The sequence below is a fragment of the Euwallacea fornicatus genome, chromosome 17 (assembly GCF_040115645.1).
Source record: "Euwallacea fornicatus isolate EFF26 chromosome 17, ASM4011564v1, whole genome shotgun sequence".
Taxonomy (NCBI): Eukaryota; Metazoa; Arthropoda; class Insecta; order Coleoptera; family Curculionidae; genus Euwallacea; species Euwallacea fornicatus.
In genome coordinates this window covers 14,871-29,614 of record NC_089557.1, presented here as the reverse complement: position 1 = coordinate 29,614, position 14,744 = coordinate 14,871, and the positions used below count along the sequence as shown (strand labels likewise).

The window sequence follows — 14,744 nt, the reverse complement described above, 5'->3', positions numbered from 1 at the left end:
CATTGAATCTGTCAGTGACGAAACGTCTCTCATGAGTACGACACGAATTGGCACTAAGCACGTTGAAACTAAGGTTTTTGGTCGACACAACGTTTTCCCAATACACTTTTGGGGCGAATTTCATATTATTGCTATAAGTACAAGTCCTTCCTTGGAGAATATGATTTCGGGGACAACACTTTCGAACGCATCCACTATCACAAGAAGTTCCATTTTCGATGAAGGTAAAAAACATCGTCGATCTGCCTAAGAAATGGTAGAACTTTGGAATTTTTAGCGTTAACGCAGAACTAAGTATTTAATTATTTTTTGCTCGTGAATTTCCGTTTACGAAATTTAACTGTTCACTTTGTATTCACGATACCTACCACTGGTAAAAAAAAAAAAATGTCGAAAATTACAAACCCACCTAATTTGAGAAGTTCCAGTGTGCAAAAAACCGAAAGGAAAATTTTGCGATACATGGCCACATTACAGCGAAATGTAATGGTGATTGCTAAAATATAACAAAAAGGATATAGAAAAATCCCACTCGCGGGAGGAGATAAATAATTTGCATGATTGTTATTGTTATCGAAATACCGGTTCTGCTGGCTACCACTTACGTAGGAAGAACGAAACCGTTAAAGTATCATGAAAACGCCTCTTTTTTCTCCAATTAATTAAATAGAAATTGTTCATGGTGCTTAATAATCAAGCACGAAGGTGATATATACCGAATACGTAATTTACTACACACAGTCGTTACACTTTTGATATATAGATATATCTAATTGGGTCTCGGTAGAAATAATTTTCCAATTTTAACAACTCTCGCATATTAAAAACACATAGACGGGCTTTCGTACTGGTCAGACAGAAGTTTTCTATTTTTAAATCTCTAACAGATTTATTATTAAAGCTATGAAATTCCATCTGTATCGATTCCACAGGAATCACTATGCACTTGCTACAGACTTAACGAGTGCCAAACAAAAATCAAAGATATTTTCAGTTGGTACACTGTATAACTTTTTAACAGAAAAAAATGCCGTTGCCATTAGATGGTGGTTTTCCAGGAACACATTATTCCCCGTTGGTGAAGAGGGATAATATGAAATATTATTATAGGCGGATGTTAATTGTTTTTTGTCTCTTTCACAGTCAGTGGGATGTTTGATTAATGAATTTATACCTCTTCAGATTCAAAGAATTAATTTAAAAAAAAAACAAATAAACTTAGCTTTAACTTTAATTTAAAAAAAGTAACAATTAGAAGAAGAAAATGTTAACTTTTTAAAGTGGCTTTTATTTTGCAAATTTCAGCAACAAAAGCACTTCTTTCCGTGCATCACAAAAAAAATTTCAAAAATCGAAAGAGATAGAGCGTCCTAATTCCGTTTTCTTAACTTCATAATTTACAACAGACAGCAGGTCGACGTATGTAGTATATTCGGATACGGCTCCGGATTTTCATGAGACCTTTAAAAGCACATCATCATCCCCGTTTGACCATTAAAGTGCTCGGACAACAATTATGTTCTGGAACGTCTACAAAAACCTCAGGTTCAACGTCCACGCCGTCATTTTTCAACAATTTCGACTCATTTTCCGAAGAAAAAATTCCATTTGAAGGTGTAAACATTTACATCTATGACTTTCAAACACATTAAAATCATTCGAATTGTTAAAAAATGGGTGCGGATTGCGAATTCGACTTTTAACGATGCAAACACTACCACTTTTTCTCGTAATCGTTTCTTGGTTTTTGGCGCACCATTTTCAAATCGTAGATTTTTTTGCAAATGTCGTTACTTACTGTTAATGAAAGAAAAATTCAACTAACGAACGTTAAAAAGAGGTAAAAAGGTGCACGGCTCTCGAAACGTGCTTTGCGCACAAGTGGCGAAACAAGACTTTCGACAAAAACGTGTCGTTCGTTAAGTAAGTGAGATAAGAAACGACTTCATTTTAGTATTTTAGGCTTTATCACATTTAGTACTAACCAAAAATATATCGGCATACGCAACTTAGCGAAAATGCTGGAAACTTGTCAAGGCAAACTCCGGTTGAGTTACGTGTGACAAGTGTGGTTTTTTTCTATAACAATTTTTCTCTTTTTTTTATTAGCTTTTTATATTTTTTTCTGAATTATTATTTTTTGCAATAATGTACCATTCAAAAATACTTTATCGTGGTCACAAAATATCATTTTGCTAAAATAATATTACTTAATAAAATATATGGATTACACGAAGGATTTCAATCGGCGTCAATCAGAATATGATTCATTTTACGATCCACTTAAAAAAATGACCATAGCTCACGATCTTAAAAATTACTCATATAAATTGGTATGATTGTCGTTTTTCTCTTGAAGTAAATTCGAGGTATAAGTTATTTAAATTTAATTCTTTGCCAGACCGTTTTCAAATTTTAATTTATTTTCAATTATCCGAAATAAATTATCGAAATCATCAAAAAATTACCTGCTACAATGTGTTCAAATTTGTATTCGTTCACATTGTCTTTTTTCATACAAATCAAAATGCCCGGTACTCCATCGAAGTGGTCCAGGCAGTAGTCCTGCGCATCAAACATAAGTTCCAAGTTGTTGACGGAAATATGAACGGATCCATTCTCGACGGCGTTCAGTTCCTTAGACTTCATGGGAAAATATAGCCCGTACTCATTCTTTCGATCGCAGGATGTATTGAATATCAAATGAAAATTACCGTTCTTTAAAAGCGGATGGATGACCGGCGGTTGGTTTGTAATGGGTACGCAGAGGGTGTCAAGATCGTTTGTTAACATAACGTTGTTTTGTAAACAGCATTTTCGTAGAAGGACTCTCGATTGAGTACCATTTTCACTTGCGCGAGCGATTAAAAGTAGGCAGAGAAAAGTTGCAAATGTAATCATTTTCGCGGAAATACTAAGTAGACTGTTCAATCGAATGGTGGTCGTGCGAATTGTTAAACCGCAAATGTAGATAAGTAAAGAAAAAAATAGGCACAATATAGCACAAGTGTTCATGTGTTAATGTCAATTTGTTGTTGGCAAAGATGCATAACGGAAGTTCTCTGAAACCACAAACTAGAACCATTTTATCACATATTACAAGTACGTATATACATACATGTGTATTATCCAACCCTCGACTTATCAAGGTTTAACAGACGGAAAGACAAAATATTTAAGTGCAAATATATTATACATGTATGTATAGGAGGGCCCATTTAAAAGACTACCCGAAAAAAATCTTGAATAGATTTTTTTCCTTCGGAAAACCTTTCGATAGTCTTAAATGGCACATGAAATCAAAGATATTTCAATTCTCTTTGTAAGTATGCTGAAATGTTTTTACTTCGCCTTTAAATATTGTAAAAAAAAGTTTTATAATATCGCTGAAACAAATCGAAAAAAAAAATTAAATTTTTAAATAATATTTTATTTAATGAAGTTTTGAAATTGCGACTCATTTACTTCCATACAATAATAAAGTCTTCGTTAAACTTTTTCCCGAACATTTTCTAGCATTTCGAGAGTTATTTCGTCTCATAAACAACAGTTTTTAAATGACTCCGTAAGAAAAAGTCGAGTGGTGTTAAATCAGGCGATCTTAGGGTCATTCAATGAAACATTTTTTATCAATCCAGTTTTCGAAAAAATATTGATTCAAAAAGTTACGTACAGGAACTGCATAGTGTGACGGAGCGCCATCCTGTCGCAAAAATATAATCATTCTTTGAGATCTGATCGTTGTTTTCAAGGTTATTCGTATTGTGAGGGTAGATGAAGTCTTGAAGCAGATTAAGGCAAAATTCGCCCGTCAAGTTATCAAGTATAAAAAAGGTTTAATAATACGATTTCCCAAAATCTCTGCCCATATATTGGTCAATTTTTCTAGATGTTGTGAATGCTGTTAGCTCATAATTGTAGGATTCACACCACTCTACAGCGTCTGCAATTATGTTTGTTGACGAAACTATTCAGAAAAAATACGCATTCGGCAGAAAAGCATGTAGAACGTAACAAAAAATGGGATTCATCAAAATACTTTTACTCATCACCTCACAAAATTACTTACAGCAATTTAGATATAGGGACGGAAATTATGCTTTTTAAGATTCTCTAAATACTAATAGTTTTGAAGGCTTTTTTCGGACATTAATATTAAATTTTTCGCAGGAATTAATATTGTTTTTTTGTGTTTCAAGTTTCAACCGTTCGACAATTCTAAACTTTCACAGTTGAGAAAGTATTTTTTCGGTCTGTTAAAATTTAATACTTCCAAACAGTAAATGTTAATGTCGATGGTGTTGCTTTTTCTTAATTATGTATGCATATGTGTACCAGCGGTATTGCAAATTACCACGTTATTCATTATCTTTATTAATAATTATTACGATTACAAAGGACTGCTTTAATAATGACGGCTTAGTGTGACGCACGAGTACAAGATGTCGTCAGTCTCGCATCACCATTGGTAATTTTGAGAGTCTTTTACTTTGGGTGAAGTAGAGGATGTCGAGTTGTTGTGAAAATTTTGGACTTGCGAATTAACTTGTACAAATGTTTTGTTATTGAATGAAACAACGAAAATTTCCTTCGAGTTATTAATTTTGTGTGTCTGGTGCGTTATCTGTGAACACGTTTTCTAAACATTCATCCAATATTCAAAATTCACAACCGAGATCCACCATATTCCAATTTTGGTTCCAGTCAAGGAATTTCCTCACACACTTACCAGAAGCTCCGTTTCTTACTTTAACCTTAATTTCCATCGTTTTACTTTTGACAAGTTAAATACAATGCTGTATTTTTACTCGAGCATAATTTATTAAAAAGCGAATTTAATTAATATATTCGACGTTTTGATAATAAATGATTTTTTATTTAAAAAAATATATTGTTTTACTTATATATTTCACAACGGTTCTAGTCCTGGTCGGATTCTTTATTACATACCGTAGTTCAATTATAGCTACATTTTAAAACCTAAACACCGGTGATTGTTAGGTCTTTCAATGCATTTTTTGTAAGGTCGGGATAAATGAATGAAATGTTCGAATATCTGGCCTCTAACATGTGGAGTATTTAACAATATCAAATTTATTGGATGAAAAAACCTATTTAAATGGTATGGTTGAGACATAATAGAGGTAAAGACCTAGAGGATTGATTGAAGGTCGATCTTTCCTTTGACATACATATAGATTTTACTTTACGCATTAGGAGAGCACACAATATACATATATCATCTTAACGAATAAATTGTCGCCCATCTATAAAATAAAAATCGAAAGAAAATAAAAACGGAAAAATTGCGCATTGAAGTATCCACGATGTTGCCACATTGGAAGTTTTGTGGTTAGTCACGGTGAATATAAATACTGATACCGAAACGTTTTCCGGCTGCAATAAACGATTTGAATAATTTAGTAATAAAATCCTTTGTCACGATCTTCGGCTAGACCGATTCCTAAAGACCCTTCGTTTGAATCTGCACGCACCCCAGATCGGGGACTTGAGAGCAAATAATTATATCCAGCCTACGGAAAAGCTTACGGTTATACATATTTGCCAATATGTGCCACATGCTTTGCAGAGAAATTCAAGATCTTTGTATTTTTTCCATATGTGACGAAAACAATCGTTTGGCTAAACATTGCTAAGAAATGCACGATCGAACCCATCGAACCACCCCCTTGTCAAAAATAAATAAATAAATAATTTAAAAAAAAGACCTACAATGTGTTAATGTTTGCATTTGAATTTCAGTTTTGTCCTTGATTTTTTATCTAGAATTATCTTTCGTATTCGTAAAATTTAACCGTGAACAGTTGTGTGCAATATAATAATACTTCAACGAAACAAACCGAATAAATATGATTGAAGTAAATAAAAAAGTAAAAGAAAAAAGGCCGCTATATTCATTAAAGGAGGACCAAAAAATTCTGCGTTATATTCTAGATGGTAATCATCAAAACTTCATTAAAGGAGATAGCATTTGGAAGAAAATGGAGATGGAAAGGGTATGTGACTTCAGAAGTTGGCAGAGTATGAAGAATCGGTTTATGAGAAACATCTTAGCACATAAAAACAGGCCTGAATATGGTTTGACTCATAAAGAGATACAGTCCTTAGAAAATATAAATCAATCGACTGCTGTACCTGACCCTAAAAAAAACTGTGTGAGTATCTATAACTGTGATTCTCCATTGGTTATAAAAAGGAAGTGTGACACATGGGAAGACAGAAGTGGCAAAAGAAAGAGCGAAACACAGGATGATGGGAGCACCAAACGTAGGAGTGACACACAGGAACATAGGAGCGCTAAGTCTGTCCCAATACCAAGGACTATAAGATACAATTCAATATACTCAGTTGAAGAAGATAAGGAGTTAATTAATCATTTTTTGCACAATTGTACCTTCTTGCAAGATGCACCATATGAAAATAATGGTTGGAAAAAACTTGAGGCAGAAAACATCTGTCCAGGACGAAATTGGCAGAGCATGAAAAATAGGTTTATAAGGTAAGGTAGGTAAGAAATTGATACTAAAGTTAACAATTAAATCGTAACTACTTGGAGTATAATTTGGTTTTAATCTAATATCCGTTACTTCTCTCAGACAATTCCTAAATAAGTTGAGCACAATTCAAGAAATGAGATACATATTACCTATAGTGAATACTGAGCCATTTTTTTCTCAGATATATTTAAAAGAAAGTATGACCAAGTACCCATTCGTGCAGGGTACTTGCTGCACTCTAAATGTTAATAAGTCTTACCACCTGTTTACAAACAGAAGTAAAATTACTACATTCCTATAGAGCCCTTAACATGAAAATTTTTTATTACAGATACATTTATCCATCAATCATCAATCCAATCTATAATTTAAGTGAAGAAGAGATCGCTTGGATAACGAATTGTTTTTCTTCCAAACCAGACTTAGCAAAGTTCAACAAACACAGTTCTTTTGTAGAAATATCGAGTAGTTCTGATGAATCACTGGATGTATTGCAAATTAAATCAGATGCAAGTGTTTCACCCGATTCTAAATCTAGTCATGAAGTCGAAGCAACTTCAACTTCACGCGCTCAATTTTGTGGAAAGTCAGCACACGTATCACATAGCGAAAAAGTTTTAAATCCGTTTGCTAAATCAGCATTCGCTTTATTAAAAAAATCTCAAAGGAATCGTCTTGCAAATAAAATAAAGGTGAATAACAAAGGTAGTGCCAGTCCTAAGAAGACAATTCATGTTGCATCAAGTAGCAAGAACCGAGAGCGAGTAGAGTCTCATGTTACGCCGAATGATTCCAATGATTTTGTAGACGGTATAAATGAAGTGGAAATTTTGAGGGCATCTTCCTCTGACACTGATGAATGTAACGTAACCCCTCCCAACGATTTTTATTCTATTGCCATGAAGTGGACAGATAGTGACACCTCCTAAACTCAGAGCTAAATTCAGTCGCAGCAATAGTACTACCTCATTAATTGTCCGCTTTATTTATATATGGTAGATATTCGTTTATTATTTTAGAATAATTTATTAATATAGAATAACTTATCAACAAGATGTGTAATAGAATTACAACCTTCTAAAATCATTTAAATTTTATTACCAAGAAATATGCAAATATCGCAAACATAATTTTATGAAAACAATAGAATTAAGTTCACAAGAGTATTGGTACATATGTAAATTTCAATAAGAAATATTTTATTTAATAATAATTAGTATTTGATTGGGCCTTCTTAAGATTTAAAAATACTTTTAAAACTGTTCAAACTCAACAATTTACATCAACAAACGCAAATCAAAGAGAGACCATTAAAATTAAGAGACACAAAACGAAACAAGTCACTCACAGTCGGTGGTGCCGTGGTCAGAGGTCGTTCTCGAAGAAGTTAATCTCATTGACGTTGACTGAAAGGTATCGCAACGCTCTGAAAGTTTCGGTGAGACACAACATTAGTTAGTTTTCAGAAGCGCTTCGCTTCCCACAAGATTACATGCTTTATTGCATATTAATACATGGTTCATTCATATTTTACTTTTTATTAATAATTACTATGATTACAAAGAAGTTGTTTAATAATGATCGCGTAGTGTAACGAGAAATACACCGTTCCATTTAATTCGTCCATCAAGGGACGAGTGTGAGATATCGTCTCTGGTCTCGTATCCCAATTGGCGATTTCGAGAGTCTTTTACTTTCGGTAGATTTAAGTGTGGGAGGGGGCTCCCTCGATTTGTTGGGAATTGGCTCACGCAAATGATTTATTATTAAACGAAACAACGAAAATTTAAATTGCGTTATTAATTTTTTTTTCGTGTGTGGCGCCATCTATTAATTTCGATTTCAACTCCAACCAAATTACAGTTTCCTTCCTTATTTCAAGCCCGCCATCTACCGTCTAGAGGCAGAATCTTTTACAGATTTCTTCCCATCAAAATTACAGTTTCCTTCCTTGTTTTACATGCGCCATCTACCGTCCAGGGGCAGAACCTTTTACAGATTTCATACTTGTTCTACATGCGCCAACTACCGTCCAGGGGCAGAACCTTTTACAGATTTCTTCCCCGCCCAAATACAAATTTCCCCACTTGATTTTTCACCCCTTTCTTTTCACCTGCATACCCATAGGGGTAGGAGACGCATTTAGGACGGCCTGCGCCCCTTCAAAACCACCCCCCATCATCCCAAAAACAGGCATTCGGAAGGATTGATTTGGAAAAAAAACCTATGAACTACACCACTAAACATATTAGAACATATCGAATGACAATTAAGACATTCGCTTGTCAACAATCGAACCGCGAAAGTTCGTTTTGTGTTTTCATTAACAGAAAAGTGGGAATTAACTTAAAAATTTAAATTTGAAATAGAAATATAATATCATTTAAAATTGAGAAGCAATAAATAAGAAAAGGTATCATCCCTGTGGAATGAAAGACTATCTACGGACCCAAGAAAGAAGAGGTAAGAAAAAAAAAAAGAAGCCCGTTCCTAGAGGATCTTCCAAAAAGTCCTGTTTTGCAAAGTATAGGCTCCTCTATTCCCGAAATATGAGAACTAATAATAAAATTTCCCCTCCTTCAAACGCAGTCAAAACTTATCATTGACATTGTCCCAAAGTAGCATTCCTTTCGTAGAGGACCACATTATGTTCATCGACTGTTCCCTTGCAATTGGAATTTACCCAAAACTATTCCTGTGTTTTTAACAGATACAGAAACCGAAGCGTTCCACCCCGACGAAGCGAAAAGAATTCAACTACCCACCACAGCAAGTGACTACCATTATCCTTCAGAGTCTTCGAGATATAGCATCTGTGGGGTCCTCAATTTCTGGGATGGTCGAGAAAGTAGGGCTTTTCCACGGCTCCACGGTCTTCACCAAGGTAGGTACAGTCAACTTTGGTCTATCATTTTCAATTACAATTTAGAACAAGTAAAATTGGACTTTCTCGCATTTCAAGTGTGAATGGGGCGCGCCTGCCTTTTCGGTGGTTTAAGCCCTAATCATTTGTCAATTTTGGCTCTTTCGAAAGCAACCACTTTTATACTTTCAAAGGTTCTCATATATTTAGCATTTATTTGGAGAAATTTGCTTATTTCATCTTAGGGTATTGTTTTATTAACAATGTGAGAAATGTTTATCGGAAGGGACTATCTATTTTAGCAAAATTACAATAATCTTTGTTTAAATTTCCATTATAGTAAATCAGTTCATACGTTGTATAACCAAGTTACATTGTATGAACGAAGACACATTGTATCACCAATATTTAGTTTAGCAAAATTACAATAATTTTTGTTTAAATTTCCATTATAGTAAATTAGTTGATACATCTTTATCACGGTTCTCATTTATGTGGCTACCACAATGTATCAACAACGTGTCTTTGAAATAATCCACCAACCTTTTGTAGGTAGTTTAATAATTGAAAATTGTAACATAACAACACATTTTAAATAGTGGCATAAAAAATAACAGTCATAGATAAAGAAACAGTGTTAATTAATATACATATAATTATTTTCAGAACATCAAATGGTTTTCTTTAAAAATTGCCATTTAAAGAAATCCATCATAGGTGAATAATAAACACTTAAACATTCCATTTGGGGAATTCTTCCTATGAATCGTCATTACCTCGCTTAGTATCCGCGGTGGCGGCGACGTTGCCATTTTTGTCTCTCTCCGAAAATTGCAATAATTTTCACCTTCTCTCGTTATAACAAACGTTTATTTTTATTTATACGAGATGTTTTTGGTAATAGAAAGTTATAATTTGGCATTGGGGAAAGATAGAAAAGATAGATTCCTCAATATATTTCGTTTCCCACATTTTAAAGCGATAAGTGCTTTAAATTCATTACACAGAGATACATACGAATGAATATGATTTTGAAGTTGTTAAACTAAAATTACTTTGTTAATAATTGAAGCTTTATTTAGCACTGGTTAATGGAATTTGAATTTGTTAATGTAAAATAATCGATCTACAGGTAAAAATTATAACAAAAGAAGGTGAATGAGAGATGGTAGGGACGGCACAAAGTGGGTAATGAGGGGATGTTGAAGGGTTAATTTGCATTATTTGTTAATGCAAATTGACCCCCAACATCCACAATGATGAAAATTATTGAGGAAACCCAATAATTTTCAGAAAAGCATTAATTGGAAGAATTCCCTTATTTTTTTGATTTCTTGCACAATCCGGCAACACTGTACGACACCGGGCCCAAAGAGGGCCCGGCAGAGAAACGGACGCAACGCAAAGATACGTGGAGAAGAAACCCTCCAGGTACCTTGACGAGGAGTCGGCCTCTCGACCGACCCCTCTTTGGGGGTCTTAACCCAATTGTTAGATCCGGCAGAACAACAACGACCACAAGCCGGAGTCGCCCCCCGGTGAACGGGCAAACGGAGGAATCATCAATGGGGCCAGCACCGATGAGGCCTTCGTTCACGACGCCCCCCGAAGAGGTGCAGCAACAAGTGCCGCTGTCGTTAACTGGTCCAGATCCCGAGGGAAAAGACGGCGACAGCCACCGAAAACTTTACTAGTCTAAGTTCTAGGATTTTGCGAGGAGACGGTTTTTTACCGGTGGTTCCATCTGCGGCCACGATAGGAATCGAACGGTACCGAAGGGCCATCTCAGAGGGAGCTGGTGCTGATCGTCACAAGTCGGAAAGTCAGCGAAAGGGAAGGTCCCAGACGGCAATTCGTTGCAATTCAATTCGACGCAATCGTCGGGAACCACCCGTTCTATCCTCACAACGTAACGAACAAAGGATTAATTCCTTGTTCTTGAATCAAAAACGGATCAATCCACTTATTTCAAGAGGAACGATCCAGATTCAAACGTTTAGAGGGAATAAAGATGACAAAAACGTCGTCGACAGAACGGGGGGTTCAAAATGGGATGGGGGGCAAAATGGGGGCCGAGACGGAGGATCGGAAAAAGGGCGTTAAGGTACATCAGGTAAGAACCCAAAATAAAACTAACAGAGCAGAGAAGAGGAAAATTTGGTTCAGGTTAGCAGCAGCAGCACCAGCAGCAAGGGGGCACACCATTGGAAAGTGGCTCGATATGGTTATCGAGGCTGCAGGTAGTGAGGGTGTCACCTACACACGGTAGGGGGCGACTCGCTAAAATAGGTAAAACGTAGGGTTCACAGGGCGCAGCACCTCAAATCGTGGGGACCTAGAAAGAAGATTGGCACCACCAACTTCAAGTTTAAGGTTCTCGAAGAACCTTAACGAGCAAGCAAGCAAGTGGTACAAGGAAATTTTGGGCAAAAATTTCCACATTTGCCTAAATTCGCTCCTAATCAATCGATTCACACATCTAGCTTTTACAAAAGACACACTTTGATACATTTTCAGTAGGTAGGTAAGTTTAGCTCAACCAGAACTTTGACTCGAAAGAGTCTGAGTGACCAACGAAGAGGCAGGATGTCATCTTTGCCCCCTTTAGCAAACACGGAACACGTTTTATACACGGGTTTACTTTGAGCAGATCAAGGGGGGCCAGGGATACATCGAAGTTTCATGGACATCGACTCTCTCAGGAGGAACAGGGAGTTGGTATTTGTTAATAATTTTTTAGTAACCTTTTTTAGCAGCTGAAATGGCATTGGGTAAATTGGTAAGGTGCATTTGGCGTAAGCAAGGTAAAAAGGAGCAGAGAGCAGAACTTGTCGGAGAAGAAAATATCCAAGGTAAGCACAGAAATTTGATTTTAATTTGAATATCGAGTGCTTATTTCCAACAAGGTACAAGTCTATCATACAGCAGTAGTGTCTCTATACAGGGAACTAATTTAAAATTCAAAATACAACAGTTATACAAAGTGTGTATTACATTAATAACTGAATTTTTTAATTGAAAAAGTAGGCATTCATCCATTTTAACAATAAAACATCTTCAAGGTTAGTTTAGTTTTTTTTTTAATTTTATAGGGAACGTAAGAAGCTGTAAAATATAGACACATAAAAGGAATAATTTTTTAACTTCACGTTTTTATAGATATTGTTTTTTATCAATTTTTTAGTATCATCGTAAATATGTGTTATTTTTTCTTTAAACAAATTATAACGTGTAGAATCTTTCCTTTTATTTTTTACACAGCTATTTTAACAAAAACCATTATTTACAACAAGTAGATAGTTTACTATATTTCAGTAGAAAGTTCAACGTAGAGAGAATTTTTACTTGTATATTATTATTGTTTTGGTAAACATATACACATTCGTACACTGACTCATTTGTTTTGCGATCAATCCGTAAAAAGTTTATCAAAGGTACGATTCAGCATGGATTTTTAAAAAATTATGGAGCTCAACAAAGTGCACATTTTCATAAAAAATGGCCTGGTCAATGTAAAATTTAAGGCCTACTGTGACAGTTTTCAAGAGCAAAATTTTAATAAATCGTCAATATGACTTGTTAAAATTTTGCTTCTAGAAACTGTCCCAGTAGGCCTTAAATTTTACATCCACCAGGCCATTTTCGATAAAAATGTGTAATTTATAAAGCTCTATAATTTAATAAAACTAATGCAAATTAGGGGAGAGGTTGAAATGAACATTTTTTCATAAAATATGAGAAGGAACCTTCCCTTAAAATTAATGACATCACTTAAGTTGCACCCAACATGTACATTTCTTTTAATATTTATTTACAGTGTATTTCCTAAAGGTAAGGAAAATGTTTTATACGAAATTTATCAAAATTTACAGTTACAGTTTCTCACTGGATTATTTTAAATTAATTAATTTTAAAATTACCTGAAAGATAACTCAGCCTCTAAACTTTCACCTATTATTATGTAGGAAACACACTGTAAATACACACATTTGATTCTGGAGGTGAGATCACCTAAATTATTACCAAAACGTCCATCCAAAAAATAATTTTAATTCTCTTCTTCATTCCTTTAAATATTTGCATCGTTTGCATCGAAGTAACAAACACCAAACACCCTGTAGATTTACAGTTTGCATTAAGAAATAATTCCAATACTTCAACTTATTATTTTTTGTAAATGCACAAATGTTGATACAAGCCTTTTTAGGTTAACCAAAGGACAAAAAAATGAGGAGGAGGAGGAGAAGGAGGAGGAGGAGAATACGACGGCAGCAGCAGCACAAAGACAAAAAACAACAGCACCGTAGCAACATAGTTACATTGCTTCGAGACTCTGCAGTGGATAAGGAGGATTTAAACAAGAACAGAAAGAAGATTTTCTCACAGCCGATTCACGTCACCTACAGAGAAGAAATATAGGTACAAGATCGTTCACGCCATTTGACAATAATTTTCCAGTAATTTCAACTCATCTCATTTGGAAATCGAAGAATCGATTCAATTTCGAATAACAAAACATAACATTTTGTAGAAACGTAACTTTAATACATTAATCTCTCTAACGTTCAAGTTAGCTAAGTAGCTAACAACGAAATTAAATTGAGATTTTTTGAAGTTCTCGTATTTCTATTACAATACGTTCTGTAGAGTATCTGATATGGCGTGAACGACCCTGTATTTTATTTAGTATTTAAGTTTAGATTAAGCGTTTTCCGGGGTAGTCATCATTCGAGTTAGCAACGAACTTTTAAAGAACGGATCGGGTGAATAATCCTCCCTCACACCCTCACACAAGGGGCGAGTCTCAAGTAGGAGTTTTCTTTTTCTTTTCTTAATACGAATCTTCAGGTTAAATTTATCAGAAATCCGAAATATCAAAAACAACTCAAAACGACTTCTTTACGACTTCAAAACAATCATTCCGTTCCATACTTTTTAGACAAGATATTTTAACTAATACAAGTTTAGAGTATTTTTATGACACGTCGTGTTTTTGTCTTTTCTTTTTGTTACATTCACGTTATAAGAACTGACAAGCAGGAACCCTGTATCATTTTCTTTAAAAAAACTCAAACTTGACGGATTATCGAAACAGTTCCTGCACTTTTTAATCGGTTTTTCAAATTTGAACGAAACGAAACATTTCACAAATTCACTTAAAAAATATGTATTTTTTTAAATTAAAAATTGGGTTTTGGAACCATACGAAACAGCAAGACAAATAAGACAACTTTTACACTTACTAAATATAACTAGAAGAGAATAAAAAACAGGAATGAATATGTCCCATGTAGAACTTTAGATTTATATAATAATAACAGCAACAACAATAACAATTAAAAATCACAGTTAGTATTTTAGAA

The 14,744-nt window shown here is 34.7% G+C and overlaps 1 protein-coding gene across 3 annotated transcripts; it reads left to right on the top strand.

Moving 5' to 3' along the window:
- The first annotated feature begins 1,796 nt into the window (after positions 1-1,796).
- Positions 1,797-7,731, top strand: LOC136344322 (uncharacterized). Of its 3 annotated transcripts, none has more exons than XM_066291657.1 (3): positions 1,797-3,102; positions 5,956-6,520; positions 6,850-7,731. In XM_066291657.1, exons 1-3 carry the CDS (start codon positions 3,045-3,047, stop codon positions 7,445-7,447), a joined length of 1,221 nt encoding a protein of 406 aa, XP_066147754.1. In that variant the 5' UTR covers positions 1,797-3,044; the 3' UTR covers positions 7,448-7,731. The 3 variants fall into 3 exon arrangements, with proteins under 3 accessions (XP_066147754.1, XP_066147755.1, XP_066147753.1); XM_066291658.1 differs by lacking the exon at positions 1,797-3,102 and adding an exon at positions 4,866-5,891; XM_066291656.1 differs by lacking the exon at positions 1,797-3,102 and having other exon boundaries at positions 4,867-6,520.
- The last annotated feature ends 7,013 nt before the right edge of the window (positions 7,732-14,744 follow it).